Genomic DNA, 16,943 nt, shown 5'->3' with positions numbered 1-16,943 from the left:
TGTGTGCATGCTGGGCTAAGTCAGGATCTAATTAACTCCTGGACTGCCTGCTCGTGTGGCTCCATCACTTGTGTTGGGTGGAGAGACTTAGCATCTTTGAAACCATATGTTTTTCTACAGAATAAGAGAAGAAGTTGAGTCACAGAGGAAAGACATCAAAGAGTCATCTGGTGGCTTTTAGAAGATAAATTCCACCTTTCACAACATTCAGTAACATATTTACAATAAACTAGGGAAAGTGAATTAGTTTGCATATTTGGGTCTTTTTTTTTTTTTTTTGCTTCTTCATGTGCCCGTCTCTCTCTCCATGTCCAAGATGTGCCTTTACACATAGTCAGCTGGAAGTCTGTGTCTGAGTTGGAACATACTTTTATAGTCTAATTTCACCAAGAGCACAGCATGCTTCGTACCCTATTTTAGATATGACCTCAAGTCATAGATGTGGTCGTTTTTTTCTCCAAATTTAAGATGTTGAATATTTTTTTTAATTAAACAGATGTAATACTACCCATAAAGTGTGTGTCTCGCTTTATAACATCAATATACCCTATGCTCCAATTTAAATGTCAAATAGTTCATAATTGTCATGATACTCAGTGTTCACTGAATCACCTCCATGTTATGAGACAAGTAGTTCATTGGACGTATTGGCTGCATGTGTTTTGCCACCATTTAGCAGGGAGAAAGATCTCTGACTGAGTGTTACTGGACCCATTAAACCCAGCGTGCAGCATTTGATACATCCATAATAAGCAATGCAAGCACAAACTATACAGCTGCATGAAGCATACATTATTACTAATTACTTGTTGAATGGCTTCACAGATAGCTTTACAAATAGCTTCTCCAAAAGAACTGGCCTTTCACAACACGTGAAATGCAACAACTGATGGTAAAGTATGCCGTTTATGAACAGATTGACCACATTTATGGTGAAAATTAACAATTTCATGAGGCAGATTCATTTTTGTAGCCATGTGAAGGATCTTAGTCGAGAATAAACACACACACATACGCACGCTCGACGACAGATAAAAATCAGTCCAGCAGTTTCAATAACAGTAAGATGGTAAGCGTATTCTGCTGGGAGGCCCATGCCGTTTAGAAATAGTTATGGATTCCACTACTAGGGGCTCATTAAATGATTAAAAACAAAAACAAATTCAATTTATCCAAATTGTGGGGTGAGACCACTTAATGGATTTGTACCTCCTGTATTCAACATCCACATAAAATGATTTCACTGAAACTCAACTCGTCTCGTCTCCCAATGCACAAATCTGAGATCAAATTCTTATTTTACACAGAGATTTTAATCAATGTGTCTAAAATATATACTTGCACAGCCCATACCGGTTATTTCACATTTTGGCCTGAATATTTGTGGTGTAACTTTTAGTATTGCCAAATAACAGTGAGGTCACTGTGATTGGATGTTGTGCTTGTGGGTTTCTGAGTGGAGTTTGCACCTTCTCACTGGGCAGTGGTGCAGTCCAGGCTATACGTGGGTAAATGGCATGAACCCATTTATTTTGCAATCAGCATTGCACACAGCCACGTCAGAATTCCCCTGTTGCTCACCACTCGGCAGTATCTACGAGCCGGACAGCATGAGGGCTGACAAGCCAATCAGTGGCAGAAAAAGGTGGTTTATTAGGCAAATATTACTACTACTATTTATGTGACAAAGAGAAAATATTATGAACGGATTTTCACCAAATAGATGCCATTGGTCTAAATAATGATGTTTCTGAGTAACTTTCTAACGAGAGTACACCCACTTCTCCAGGGAACGTTACACTGCTGACCTGGGGATTCACAGGTTTTCTACAGATATACGTACATACATGGTCAACTGGTGACTCAGATTTGCCCGTAACCATATATGTTTTTGTGACTGTTGCTGGCACTGTGAAGGACCACGAAGTAACTCACTTGTTGCTCAGGGTCAGATGTGATAGACACCTTAAGTTAGACAAAACTGGACTAGTAGATGGGATTAGACTTTGATAGTTAAGACAGTTATTATTAGATATGCTACATTAGGAAAAGCCTAACAGCGAGAAAGGTGACTTAAGGTTTACAGTCAACAGAGCGAAGGAAATGAAATATTGGTACCTTTCCTTTGAGACTCACACAATTCAAGTCCCATACAGTTGAAAAAAAACAAAGCAAAGTAAAAGACAGCGATGTAACACCCTTGTTTCCTGCTCACAGTGCACTTTAATTCCTCCGTGTGTTCCTGAGGCTGAAAGCTCCCGTCACAACCAATGCTAGTCACCGGTGGAATAGATCCATTCATGTGCTCAGGTGGAAAGGTGTGTGTGGATGCACCTTCATGCCACATTTTCCCCTTTTGCTTGTGTTACAATCCATGTGCTCCGCCTGTCCGTCATGCTTGTGACTGTGTGTTTTTGCAATGAATATGGACGTGACAATAGAGGGGGCCAGTTTTAGTTTGGCTTTACAGGGTGAGGCAAGGTCCCTTCTTCCTGACGGCCCAAGCTCGGCAACATTTAGTATTCAGGAACTGGGCAGAAGTGAAAAATTCCAGTTTGATGAACTTATGAACTTCAAGTACCAACCCTGTTTTAGTAAGTGTACTCTGCACTAAAGTCCGAGTGGATTTGGGCCTGCCAAAAGCCACTTTAGCTATTTTAAACAAAGCCTAAATGTGAAGACCAGTGCAACATTTCACATAGTAATTCAAATTATTTATGGAGGTTTTTTGGCATTTAACACTGACCAAATCAATGTTAATGTAATTTTAAACAGTTACACCTTGTTGGATGCCTACTCAAATAGAAATTCTTTTGCAAGTACTCAATAAAGTCCAAAGGAATATTTGTACTATGACAGCTCGAAGAAACATCTTGAAATGTTTTGGCACAGAGTCTAAGGTTGCAGGTGAGTTCTGAGCCACCATTTATACTCCTGCACATCATTAAATGTACAGAAAATGCAGCATCATTGACGTAAGACCTAGTCGTAGTTGATCAATAGAGCAATTTCTTTCTATTGCCTCAAGACAGCGGGTTGCCACCAACTGGGTTTTTCACAATTTGGTTTTTCATGTTATTTCATTTGGTACTGGGTGATTTGATCAAATCTCAAATAAATTTTAATCCAAACATGCAAATTTGCAATAGACTTGCTTTAGGACCTATTAAAAGCCAGAGTTACTCTTTCAAGTAGGATTTCAGAGAAATTCAGAAAATTGTTGAATGGAAAAAATATAATTGTGTTTTGGGTTTTTTTCCTCTAAAGTGGGCAGTAAGAAAGATAATCCCTTTATACAAAACCACAATGGCAACAATAACAACAGAACATCAGTGCACTCAGTCGCAATGTAATCCACAAACATGTTTGTGAACACGAGTGTGTGTCGGCTTATCTGTGATCTTGTGATCCAGGGTCTGCTTCAGTCGCTTCCCCCCGCAGGCACATGCTTTACCTGACTGCAACACTTCCAGCCGAACATGCTTTCATTCCACCATCTGCACTGTTCTGGCTCATGTGCTTATGAACATATTATTCATGTCTGAAAAGCCAAGGCTTTTTACTCCCTCTCTCACAAGTCTGAGTGCCTCGGATTCCCCCCGTTTTTCTTTTTTCCTTTTGTGCTTCGTATTCTTACGAGGAAAGATGGAATGATGAAAGATGAGAGCTGTGGTAATGTACTCTAAATAAATCATTAAAATGAATTTATTGGACTGGAGAACAGATGTCGAGCACCGACAGGAGTAGCTGCAAATCCTATAAAAAGCAACTTAAAACATATCATGCTGCTACTACAATGCTGTGTGATTTTTCGTGTTGGAGCATGCTGGGTGTGTTTTCATAAAATATGCATTATTTTCATGTAACTCCTTTAGCAGCGACAGAGGAAAGGAGAGAAAATATATTGAGAATTAAATAAAGTACAGAGTGGGGAAAAAACTGGTTTTCTTTGGTCCATCTATGCAAACATTCATTCAATTTGTGTTGAATATCTGAATCCATCCATCAATCTTCTATTCCTAACTGATCGAAATACAGTTCTAGAGCCAATCCCAGTAAAAGACACCCAGAGGTAATTTGATGACAAGACTACCTGACGTTTAATACATGTTTTTGTGTATGAGAGGGAATCAATGTGCCAGAGAAAACCTATGCAGTATGTCACCGTTCCAATATATCGAAAATGTGTAAAGTTGTCTTTTCAAAATCTGCAGCTACAAGAACAGTCAATAATTTCATTAAAACCGTGGAAATTAGATGACAATATTGTATTTTGGTGCCATAGCAATGAAATCTTACCAATTTCATTGCTTCTTCTAATTCTGCCTTCCTGAGTGAAGTTTACGTGTTTTCCCTGCACCGGAATAGGTTTTCCTCCATGCAATTCAGCTTCCTCCCATAATCCAAAGACTTGCTTGTGAGTTTAATTGGTGACTCTAAATTGCCTGCAGGTGTGTGTGTGTGTGTGTGTGTGTGTGTGTGTGTGTGTGTGTGTGTGTGTGTGTGTGTGTGTGTGTGTGTGTGTGTGTGTGTTTTTCTAATTATGTATCTCTGTGCTGAACTGGTGACCTCTCCAGGATGGAACCTGCCTTTTTGCCCCTGTTAGCTGGGAGGAGTTTCAGCTCCCAGAGACCCCGACTCACCTCAACATCAGCTTTACTGACATAAAAACTTTACACTTATAATACGGCATACAGCATGATTGTATAAGAATGTAATGTCTTTAATGCTTTCGAAACAATTTGATAATCAATGTTATATTTGATACAGGATTACTTATTTTGAATGTTTGCCTTAAGAACTTATTTCTTCAAGAGGTCTTTTTATGAATAGAAATACTTATCATCATGGTTTGGTTTGGTTGATAGCAATAAAAATACTGATTCCTACATCATCTGAGAAAAAGAAAATTGTCTTGTAGCTTGACGATTATTGTTTTTCAATTTGGTTTTTGTGTCACTGTTGACACAAACATTCTATTAATTGCAATTGTTGAAACAAGCAGGCATTCTATAACCCTCCATGTGTGATAATCGCACCCATTTCCGCATCGTCCCATCAGCTGTGGCACGGCGGTGACCTTGAGCAGCGGGCTGCTGATTGGCTTCTGTGTTGATGATTTGGAGGTCACAAACCCCAGCACTTGGAATTAATGGACTCCGTTGCCGACAACAGGGATCTCGACACGTACACGCCCACATACACAGATGTCACCGCTGGTAATAGACGGTCAATGGGAGTCACAGGCCTTACAAACCTAATTAGGTGAACTAATGGCAGCCGTCAGCCGGGGAATACTTGGTGTGACACTCATGTAAACCCATGCATGCACTCGCAGCAGGACAGAGGTTACATGACACCTAAATTGGAAAAGGTTACATGTATGGGTCACTTCCACTGGCATTGCCAACTTGAGTTTTTGTTGCTACAAACAGGGGCTGGCACTGTCAACGTGTATGCAGACACACGCAGGCTGTGCAGCTATTGTCTCGTGCGAAACAAAAAGCTGCATGCATTTTGATATACAAGCCACACAGATCATATTCGTACAATGCAAAAGTGACAAGCAAGAAGTGCTTGTTAGAGAACACACACACACAAGGACACACGCACACACAATATCACCTTATTTACAATCACCAACTCAACAGATATTTAATTTCCTCTCGAGCAGTGAGTACACAAACCATTGCTCTTGTTGAGCTCTATTGCTCCTTGCAGCCAAACATTGAGTGTGTTCAGTGTTTTAGGGTTACTTATTACAGCCAGCGGCGCACTTTACATCATACAGTATAGACTAATTAAACCCCTGAGTTTGTCCCGGGTTGACAAATATTCAGATGCCAAAGACAATCCAAACAGATATGAAAATCCCAGGCTGGTTTTAGGATAGAATTACCTTCTCTGAAAGTACTTTTTTTTTCTGCGACAGTTAAGTCCTTATCCAAGAAAAAAAACATCTACCATGTGTACAAAAAGGCTAAAGGTTACATCTGTCCACAATAATGTGATTACTGAGTCTGAATCAGAAAAAACAAGGATGTTCTTTTAAAACTATATAAATCAGTGTAAATCACAGAAGAACTCCTGTGTTGAGGCTTACCAGTGCATTTCTTCAGGCTTCCGGGTCGTTTTCCGTGCATCCCCAGTTTACAGTTGAAGTTTTCCTCCCAGAATTCTGCAAACCAGACATTTCTTCTGTTGTTGGACAGCGAGCGGCTCCGGAAATATCGGTCAAACGCTGCATAAAAGATAGAAAAGATACACGTTGAAAAATACATGGCAAAAGAGTGTCTTTTTTGTTTTTCTTTGTAGAAATGTTGGATACTTCTATATATCACACAGGAGGACACATCATCCATATAACAAGACCTCCCATATCTTGTTTAATTGTACACTCTGAGGGGGGGCACGACCACCTTCGGAGATGGGCGCTTATCCGGCTCTGAATTTGCCTTCAATAAAACATTAGACTGTCACACCATTGTAGCATAGTGTGGAACATACAGGCGTTTGAAAAACCAATGTACAAGCCAACTCTGACGACATTCAGTGTTATAATATAACATAACAAAGAGGGACGAGGAATAAGAAGGTGTTTGTAGTTTAGAAATCAATTTAATGGAAAAGCTTGATCCAGAGGTGTAATCTTCTCTCCCTGCATTGTTTTATTCCCCTTATTAGCATTGCCAAAGGTGTTTGGCTCCTTAAGAGAGAAAAAGGAGTTCTTAACAATCCCTATGGATGCGAGGTATGCAAAAGCAGGCACATTTTCTAACCTCACATGCACCTCAGATAAGAGGCAACACCATGGATGTGAAATAACCCTTGAAGGTGGGAGGGGGGGCGGCTATCACACTGATTTGGACAGCCTGTGCCGTGCCTTCCTGGCTTTAAAGGCTGACAAGAGCTGCCCTGATTAATCTCCTCCGCTGTCACAGAAATGGGTCCTGCAAGCACCTGTGCAGCTCCACTGATAGTTCGACTGCTGGGAACAGTGGGTTTCCTCCAGGCGCGGCGTAATGGGTAGCACACGTCCTGTGCGATCGCACGCTTCTCATTGTGGCGACAGATGAGACGCTCACCAAGATAACCAAGAGTAAAGAGCCGTGGTGAGTCTGTGCGGCTCAAAATATCAGTACTCAGTTACTCATATTTGGACAGAAAAAAAACAAACGACATTCTTGTTATTATGATGAAAATAATATTTGGCTTTGGGGGAGAAATGCAAACTCACTATGATCATCAATTTTTCGATGTGAACTGACTGCAATAAACACTGTGTTTACTTGCTGCACCAATGGTGAGTGTTCAAAGTCTTTGAAATCTGATCAAACGTTTAAATGTACCTGGGTTTTTACAAAAACTGATATTTCCTCTTCTACGCTCGTTCTATAACATACTCGAGAAGAAGGGTATCTTGTTTAGTAAATACATCATGTCTGATGCTTTACATCTTTCTCAACTTAATCAAATAAGATTTTTAAGAATAATCTCAGAATCCAGGTGTCAAGAGTCAACTGCACCTCTCTTAAAAAGTATAAACTTTATCTATTAATATTCCACAAACATGCATATTTATGTATAATTCCATATATTAATATTCTAAAAAGATGCATATTTATGTATAAATGCATTAATGATAACCAACATCCCCTCCAGCCTAATGATGAACCCAAAATACTTTCATTTACCACTATGCTACAAGAAATTATTTAACTATCGCCCGTCCAAATAGTATCCCACTGATTCTGACATGTGATCTGGTTTAGGTGACTGTTTTTTTTTTTTATTAACTCCTTTGTTTTCTCCACTTGTTCTTCCTTCAACCTTTATTTTTTTTAAAGTTTCATTATGGAAATGTTTATTGATGAGGAAGATTTCATATAAGCCCTCTGGGCTTCTTTTCTCTCCTGCACAGTAAGGTTATACGTCTCATAATTTTGCATTATATTATGATTCTATGCAAATGAAATAAAAATAAATAGACAGAGTTTAAGTCTGTAGTATGTTTCCTATCCAACTTGGGACCGTTTTTCACGAGAGCGTTTTCAAATAAAAAGCCAGATGACAATGAACCTACAACAAAGATAGCAATTGAGAAAAAAAAATACAAGTTTGACCAATAAATATAACATATCTGCAGATTAACACCTCTAAATATTGCTAATTGGCATGTTAGATTTGGTGTTATCTTTTGCAGAGAAAGTGTGAAACGACACACAGGCAGTGGTTGTGACAACACGTCGTATATTCAAGTCTTTTCCAGTCATTTCAGTTTCTTTAGAGACAGCCAGATGTGCCATTTACCTATTACCTTCTTTAGCACTGGCACATTACCCAAAATGTCAAACTCTTCATATATATATATATATATATATATATATATATATATATATATATATATATATATATATATATATATATATATATATATATATATATATATATATATATATATATATATATGTATATATATATATATATGTATATGTATATATATATATATATATATATATATATATATATATATATATATATATATATATATATATATATATATATATATATATATATGTATATATATATATATATATATGTATATATATATATATATATATGTATATATATATATAATTGTATCAGGTATACAAGAAATAAATGGTGGATCAGTACATATTCCATCAGTTTTCTGTTCACTCTTACAGTTTGTACATCTCTCCTGATATTGTGTTCCCTGGTGGATATAAGCCGATGGTGACTTTGATTCATTTCAACATGTTTTATACCTCACTTTCGGCTTGTACCTCCAGGAGTCAATTATCTAATAGGAAGCTCTGACAAGGAACAAATGAGGAATCCTCTCTGGACCAGTCGCCGACTGCGATGAAACGTGACGGAATGTGCGGCTATTTTATCCCCCGTTCTCATGCTGTCCACATGGTTTAATCTACCGGGCTTTGACAAGCCACCAATTTGGATTTTTATTTTTGGTTCAAAATCAGGTGCATGAAGCATCCAACAGTCATTTCAGGATAATATGAGTTATTGCAATCAGTCTTTACCTACGAGACAATAACTTCCAAGGTATTCTTACCGTCCACAGACGCTCGCTTGGGAAGAATGGTAATGGCTCCCTCAGCTACCCTCTCCTGGCCAATCACAGGAGATATCTTGGAGCCCCAGCTGTCTGAGCCCACCCACAGGAAGTGGCCGGTTTGGTTGTTCTTTTTGGCCGCATCCAGAACTCGTCTGTTTAAGAAAAGAGATGACAATTAAAACATTAAAAAACAAATGCTCTGAAAAGGGCAACATATGGCATATCAAAACAACAGAAAACACACAATGAACGGAACATGCAGATATTTAGTTGAGTGACAAGAAAACAAGGCAAGTGCTTAAAGTTCCACCATTTCCAATAGGTGAATAAGATACGGTCAAATAGATCAAAATGAACCACAATAAAACACACGAAGAACCTGAGAGAGATAAAAGCACTCACTGACTACTAAAACCAGGATCAAATTAAAACAAATCAAATCAAGTGGTATTACTACTACTACTACTACTACTACTAATAATAATAATAATAATAATAGAAGGGATAAAAGAATAAAAGAAGGGAAATGGGGGGAGGAAAGGCAGAAAGAAGAGAAGAGAGGGAAAGAAAAGAAAAGGAAAAATTGCCAACAAAAATGCAAAATATAGCTAAACCCGCTCAAAATATTAGGAGACATGCAGCAGCTAGAAATAGCTTCATAGCTTAAGCAGCTAAAATAGCCAAGATACATAAAATGGCTAAAAGAGGAAAATTAAAGAGGATTAATCTCAAAAAATGTCTACAAACACTAACAAATGTATTATATCTAAGTTGGACTTGAGACACTTCATGAATTCAACCTCAGTTTTGGTGTGTTTGGCATTTTTCTTGTTTTTGAAGTTTTTCCTTAAGTTCAGATAATTTACATGTTTTCAGGCTTCTGGACAAATTTTCATTTGGTGGAAAATTGTGAAAACGGCTCTTTAGGTTATAGAGGCTATGGACCACTGGACGAGAGCTACAAAGTGCAAGACCAATAAGTAATTGATTTCATGTGAAATTCATGTCATATTGCACATTATTGTGTTCAGACATCAGAGCTCGAGCTCCCTGGTAACTTGGAGTCAGGGTGGTATAGACCCTGGAAAGGCTACCAGTCCAACACGACTCACACGTGGGATGAAACCGGATGGGACATGCAAACTCCACACAGAAAAGTCCCGTCAGGATTCAAATCCACAATTTTCTTGCATTAAGGCAACAGCACTAATCACGCAGCTCGAAATATTCTAATGAAAAACTCTGGAAACTGGAACATCAACAATTATGTTTAACGTGTTCAGCAGAGGTGGGCTGAAGGTTAGAGAAGCAAGCCTTTGTCCACAGGATGGAGTCCCACAGCCAAGGGGTTACAACTGTGGTTCACTGGGCTCTTGACCTGTAACTGCTCTTTGGAGCAATAGCAGCAGATATTGGATTTGGGCCAGAGTTTCAAAATTTTACATCACTTCATGAGAGCTCTAGTATGGAGAACTGATTTGCTCCTGCAATATTGGTGGCAGAAACCTTCAAATATATGGCATTCCATATGTTTTGGTGTTGTCGCAGATACGTATATTGCAAGTTTCAAAATTTTAAAAAGCCACGTCTGCTCTATGGCATGGTAGCTTCCAAGAAGAAGATCCTAACAGCCGGAGACGATCTACGACCTCCAGCTACCAGAAATGGTCAAATGAAATGCTATGTGATTCTGAAAGTATATATTAAAAATGTATGGCTGTTTGTTTTTTTTATTCCCTTCAAGCATTCAACCTGCATAATCACCATTGGCTAACACTGCTTTGATGCACACATTGTGTTTAACATATTCTATATATATATGTAGACACTGGCGCATAAATTGGAGATGTATAACACTTTTCAAGAAAGTAATCCACATTATTTGTCAAAACAAGAGCAAAACTGACAAACCAGTTCTAAAAACATATACTACAGGTGGGTGACTCTGTATATAGTAATTTAATTGCAAGAGGACTCTGTGTAAGAAGCTGGATTACAGGCTTGTGTTTGTAGACGTTGCGACAAAACTGTGTGTAGCTGGTAAAATGAGCAGCAGGGTCCTTGTTTAGGTGCACGGCACGTACCTTATATCATCCTCATTAGCAAACATGATGATGGCTCTAGCATTTGAGGTCTCCAGCAGCCGTCTGATGATCTTGTCAAACTCTCCTGGCCGGGGCTCCCTGGGGATCTTCAAGGACTGGGCAATGCACACACCACCTGGGACAGAAGGAGAAGGGAACAGATTGCATCATCATCGTCATCTATTTTAAAGCAACTGATTTGCATTTTCAGTGGGGAGAAGTCCTCACGTGTTTCCACCTACAGGTTTCTGTACATATCGCTGTGCTTTTGCACAATGACCGTTAACCCCAGATGCATGTTTTATTAACCGATAAACAAATTATTAAAATTCAGTATCAGGAAGCAAAAAAAAGAAATCCGAGCATCTTGCACTTGGAGGTTCATACTGTGACCAAACGTGGGAAAACAGACAAGAGGCAGACGGACAGACATCTGTACAGATGGGTATAATGCCTCTGGCCTCAGGATGTTTTCAAGCAGAGGCAAACAAAGGAACAGGGATGGTGTCACACTGGCTTCAAGAACAGAAAACACAAGTTGTGGAGAAATGGAAAGAATACTTAAAAGAGGAAGATGGAGAGAACGGTACACCAGATAAGGAGTAAAACTGAAGTGAAGAAGAAGAAAGGACCATAAATAAATAATAGCAGGGGGTGTGAGGTGCTGATCACAAGAGAAAACACTGTGAAACACAAAAGGAAAGAAGATGAATGGCGGCAACAATAGATCTCTAAATCATGACACTCGAGTGTGAGTGGCTGGAAATATACGTATGAACTACAACATGTGAGAATGAAGATCTTTGCTATCTGGATCTATGTCCTGAGCTGAGCACTGGGTTCAGCACTAATCCAAACTTCATTTTAAAGCTCTCTTTTGTTCATGATATCATGAACATAGATGTCACAAAGTAGAAGGTCTGTTAGTAAGTCTTGAGAAGAAAGTCATTGTTATACATGCCTTCTAATCTGAGATGGAAAAGCGAATTTTCAGAGAATACAATAATGATTCCTAAATGTACTTTATTACAAAGTAAAAGTGAGGAGGTTGTTGTTGGGAGTGAATAAAAAAAAAAAGATATACATGCATCTTTAACAACATAATTGTTGCTGGTACAAGTACGTTTGTCCCAATAGTGACATTCATTTTAAGTAATGATACAGATGCATCATTAAATATGCATTATTCATGAATCTTAAGTTTTAGAACTTTTTCATACTGACTTTTAAGTACTGTAATAAAGGATGAAAGGTGATAATGAAAAATCTGTAAGTGTATCAAATGTTAGTGGACAATACAGAATTACTAATTATTTCAAAATAAAGTATTTTATGGCCAACCACTGGGTTATTTGGTTGGTTGGTGACAACATGTGACTGATACATGACAATTGTGTGCATCTGTGTGCCATTTGTCCAAGTACATATGTGTGTGCGTGTGTGTGTAGACGGAGTATGAATGATATCCCCTTTCCTCCCTGCCTGTTCCAGCCCATTTATCGAACATCTGTACAGTCTGTCGCCTTCACTATATCACAATCCTTAATCGCACACGCTCGTCTTCATCCCCATGCAGACACTTGCACGCCAACGCGCGCGGGCGCCAAAACAAATACTCATTAGCCTCAAATTAAAACCCTCTCAAGGATAATCACTAAAGTGACAAAATCTGCACAAGGCGCGTCTCCTCCTCCTCTCCTCACACACTCATGAGAGATAAATGCTCGAAAGTTCAGGATATGTTTTCAAGGGTAATGACCAAGTTGGCCTGCACGGCGACATATACACACAAACACGCAAAAACAAATCTTAAAGAAAGAAGGCATAAAGCATAAACATGTGCACAAATGGTTTGCGATTCCTCACAGATGTCCTTGGAGCGATATGCGAGTGATTAAATTATCGTTTGTTTTATAGCTTCACACCCATCATCAATGACGATCCCGATGGAGAACAGACTGTTCAGATGAAGACAGAATCACATTTTGCCTGCGTACTTATGTGTAAGCGTTTGAGGGCACATACACCCGGCAGTCAGTGTTGCAGTCTCATCCATCGCTCCTCTTAAAAGTATGTCTCGTCTTTGACGGTGCCAGAAAAAGCAGCTTGTTGAAAAGCACGCACCTTTGCCGCTCTGTTGAAAGGGAAGCTGTGAGGTTAGATGAGGAGAAACATCTCCATCTTTTTTTTTTTTATTATTATTATTAATAATTCACAGAATGTCAAGTTGAAAGAGTAGGTTGTTGAATTAAAAAATAAAAATAAAAATTGAGCCTGAAGGAGAGAGTTTTACTAAGGTTTTATTTGAGAAAAAAATGTGGGGAAACTGTTAAGACAAATTTTCTACAACTGTTGCTCATTTGTCAGAAAGATATTTCTGTTTCTCAGTTGATAAAAGAAATATGACAGTAACAGAACTCGATCACGCACGGAGCAAATATTGCTCAAGTTTCCGTTTGTGAAATTGAGGATTTAGATTATCCGTTTGGACTGTCATTATTTCTCTAAACTCCTTTTGACGAGAGGATCCCATTTACATCACATAGGCTCTGTTTCCACAACAACAATTTCAAGTATAATATAAAACTTTTATTGTGTTTCGGGTGTCTGTTTTAGTTTGTTTAGGTGGTGTATCTCTGTCACTGGAACCTTTATGAAGGAAATATCATGAGTCTGCAACACTGTCTGTCTCATATCTCAACAGTCTGGGAGCAAACTGTTCTTCAAGATGTCACAAGAGTAATAAATAAGGCAATTTCAAAAGAATTAAATGAAACACAAAGTGTTTAATGGGTTAAAAATAAAAAAAATTAAAACGGATAAATCTCCAGATAATAATTCTGTAAAATAACAAGGCGCAAGACCGCATTACGACTTTTAAAAATCATTACATGTGCTGCCAAAATTGAAAAATACACATTTATTAATTTTGTTATATTTTGTCCCATTTTCACGTTAAAATAAAAAAGTTTGATTTCACTTTGACACTTTTACACCAAGACAAAAGGCTCCGTTAGCTAAATCAAGCAAGTCTTTCGGTTGGAGCTCTCTGGATAATCCGTCGCCGAAGACATTAACTGCTCATTATCATATAAATAAACTGAACGGTAAACACATCAATTGGCAGGTGGGATGTTGACGGCGTCCTTCATAATTAGATTGAATCCAAATGAGTTGCTACTTTAAGGGCAAGTGAGAAAAACCCGTTGAGTTAATTTCCACTTTCAACCGAAGTGACGGGTGCGTCTCTAAAATCGCAAGGCTCGTAATTTGCTTAGTTGCATTAAAGCCGTTGTCATTGTTTAAAGACGCATCAAATTCTGAGCATGCTAATTGTAGCACGTTCAGAAATCCTCCTCATTCACTGAAAATAAAAGCCGTTTTGGATGCTGGTAACAGTCACTTTATGACATGATTCACACATTGTTGATGTTCATTTACAACGGTCTAATTGAATTAGGAGCTCTACATCCACTGAGAACCAAAACATTAAGCTCTCAGTTTACCGCTAATAAACTGATTATTGAGGCTTTTGTTGCAGAAATGAATGCCACAGAATCCTAATTCCTTGCACGTTCTTGCGAGTGTGTGTCTGTTTCACCTCGCCGCGTGTAGGTGCTTGTTGAGAACCTAAGAACTTGGTTTTGTGTACGTGTGGAGGTATAAGCCAGTAGTGAGTTTGTGGTAATCCAAGCAGGCACATGTAGATTAACCGGATTTTGTGTGTGTGTGTGTGTGTGTGTGTGTGTGTGTGTGTGTGTGTGTGCATGCACCTGCATACTTTTGCATTGATTGTCACCTCTGGAGCTGCTTTAAGACAAAAACAAAGAGGATGCAGGGTGCAGGTTGAGATGATAAATTCAATGTTAAGTGTATCCAGGGCCTCTCTAAATGAAACCCTTATCGTTGGTAATTAACTCCATTCTGTTCTGGGATTGAATTCTTTCTGTTGCAGGACAGGAAACACCGCTGCCTCAGCGTTTAATTAACAATCTGTTTCCCTCCCACACTCCCCTCTCTCTGCACCATTTCATCTATTAACCCAGCAGAGGTTTGAATGGAGAGGGGAAGAAAAACGAGGAATTATTCACCTTTCTCACAGTGTGTGTCTTTACTCATTTTCTCCTCACCTTCAACTCATTAAACTTTTCAGAGAATTTATAAAATGTGAGGAAAAGAATGACTTAAAACACTGCGCAGTGCCCTTCCTGGTTAATATTACAACCAAACCAAACGATTTACATACAGAACAACATGTGATACATCTATAGTCACAGCTAGTAGTTTATTATTAGTTTATATATTATATTTTCCTGAGACTTGGTCGTTTTAGAGTCGAGAGTCACCCGTAATAGCAATCCAATTCCGTCATCTGTCCATACAAAAGTCTGTGTGCCTGTCTTTCTCTATAGTTTTGACTCATCCATACAGGGCAAAGCATATTAAACACATGCTGATATCTTTTTTTAATCTGCATCTTCACTTTGGGTGTGTTTTACAGTAGGAAGACTGCAAAAGCAAATATTTTCATTTGGTATATTTTTCGTTGATTAACAACTATTCTGATGTTTCACTGCAGAATCCTTTTTTTTCAGTTGCATGGACACTAAGCTGTATAACAGAAGTGACACAAAATCCCATTCTTGAGGCCATAACTTCAAGCTCCACATACACTAAACCTTTATTCAACACCGTAGAAGTACAGCACGTACTCACCGACAAACACTGTAAAAGTTTTTGTGCTGGCATTACGGCTCTGAACTGAATACACAGAGACGTTAATGTCTCCTGCTAAGTAGGATGAGTAATAAAAGTTCCTTTCAAGCTATAGCTGTACTGAAGCCACTGGCACTGCAGTGGGTGCTGCACAAAAAAAAAAAAAAAAGTTATGGATTTTTGGCTTTTGGGTGAAATTTATGGAACACATAAAAAGTTGATGCTACAGTGATATTATATCATAAAAGTAGGGGATTTAAGTAGAAGCCTGCAATGGTGATTTCCTCATCTCAAATAATTTATTGAAGCAAAAGCAAACAACAGTGGAGGATATACCACAACAAACAATGTCAATGTCTCAGTAACTTGTAATGTCCCCTTGAGCATCAATTACAGCGAGACTCGTGAATTTTGCCATTAAAGCTCCTTGTCAGAGTTGTGCAAAAAGTTCTGAAACAGTGTTGGACGTGGGCATTCAAAAGTGTAGAGAGAGAAGGTCACATCAAGTTCACCCATAAAGGTTACAGTATATTTTCTATTTAATCCTGAAATTTCACTCACCAAATATCCCTAACTATTTGTGAGCAGTGCATTTGCATCATTCTGTGCTACATATGATAATATGACAAAATGAAAGAAAGTAAGTGAAATCAAAGCACTTGCCTTTAATGAGTCTCCATTAAAAGCAAGGGCTTTCACATTAAATTGTGTGACATTTTCATTTAGATGCACACGTATATTGCGATTGCTTTCAGCAAATATACAATGTGCTAAATATGAAAAACCACAAAGGAAGAAATTAATTTCATTCTCCAGCCTCGCAAGAGTCTCTTTGATGAAACCCCACATTAACGCTTTCTGGACCATTGTTACTATGGAGGAAGGCACACAAAAAAAGAGCTATAGAAGCATGCAGACATGGACAGTACATACACATATTCCAAGATTACTTCTCTCTAAACCTCATTAACAAATGCCTTTAAAATTAAAAGTTGGCCTCTACTCTCTTATGTTTTGTTCATGGCTTGGAGCTTTGCAGCCTT

At 38.4% G+C, this 16,943-nt stretch overlaps 1 protein-coding gene across 1 annotated transcript in view; it reads right to left on the bottom strand.

Annotated features, from left to right (window-relative positions):
* grm8a (glutamate receptor, metabotropic 8a) overlaps window positions 1–16,943 on the bottom strand; it is a gene marked incomplete at both ends in the record, with an annotated part of 228,704 nt that overhangs the window by 65,012 nt on the left and 146,749 nt on the right. The window contains 3 exons of the mRNA XM_080518071.1: window positions 6,104–6,241; window positions 9,098–9,252; window positions 11,185–11,320. Of these exons, the coding sequence (XP_080374197.1) occupies window positions 6,104–6,241; window positions 9,098–9,252; window positions 11,185–11,320 (429 nt within the window). The remainder of the gene's footprint in view (window positions 1–6,103; window positions 6,242–9,097; window positions 9,253–11,184; window positions 11,321–16,943) is intronic.

Source organism: Blennius ocellaris (assembly GCF_963422515.1).
Source record: "Blennius ocellaris genome assembly, chromosome: 22".
NCBI lineage: Eukaryota > Metazoa > Chordata > Actinopteri > Blenniiformes > Blenniidae > Blennius > Blennius ocellaris.
The sequence above is the reverse complement of the archived record's forward strand: the minus strand, read 5'-3'. Positions and strand labels throughout refer to the sequence as shown.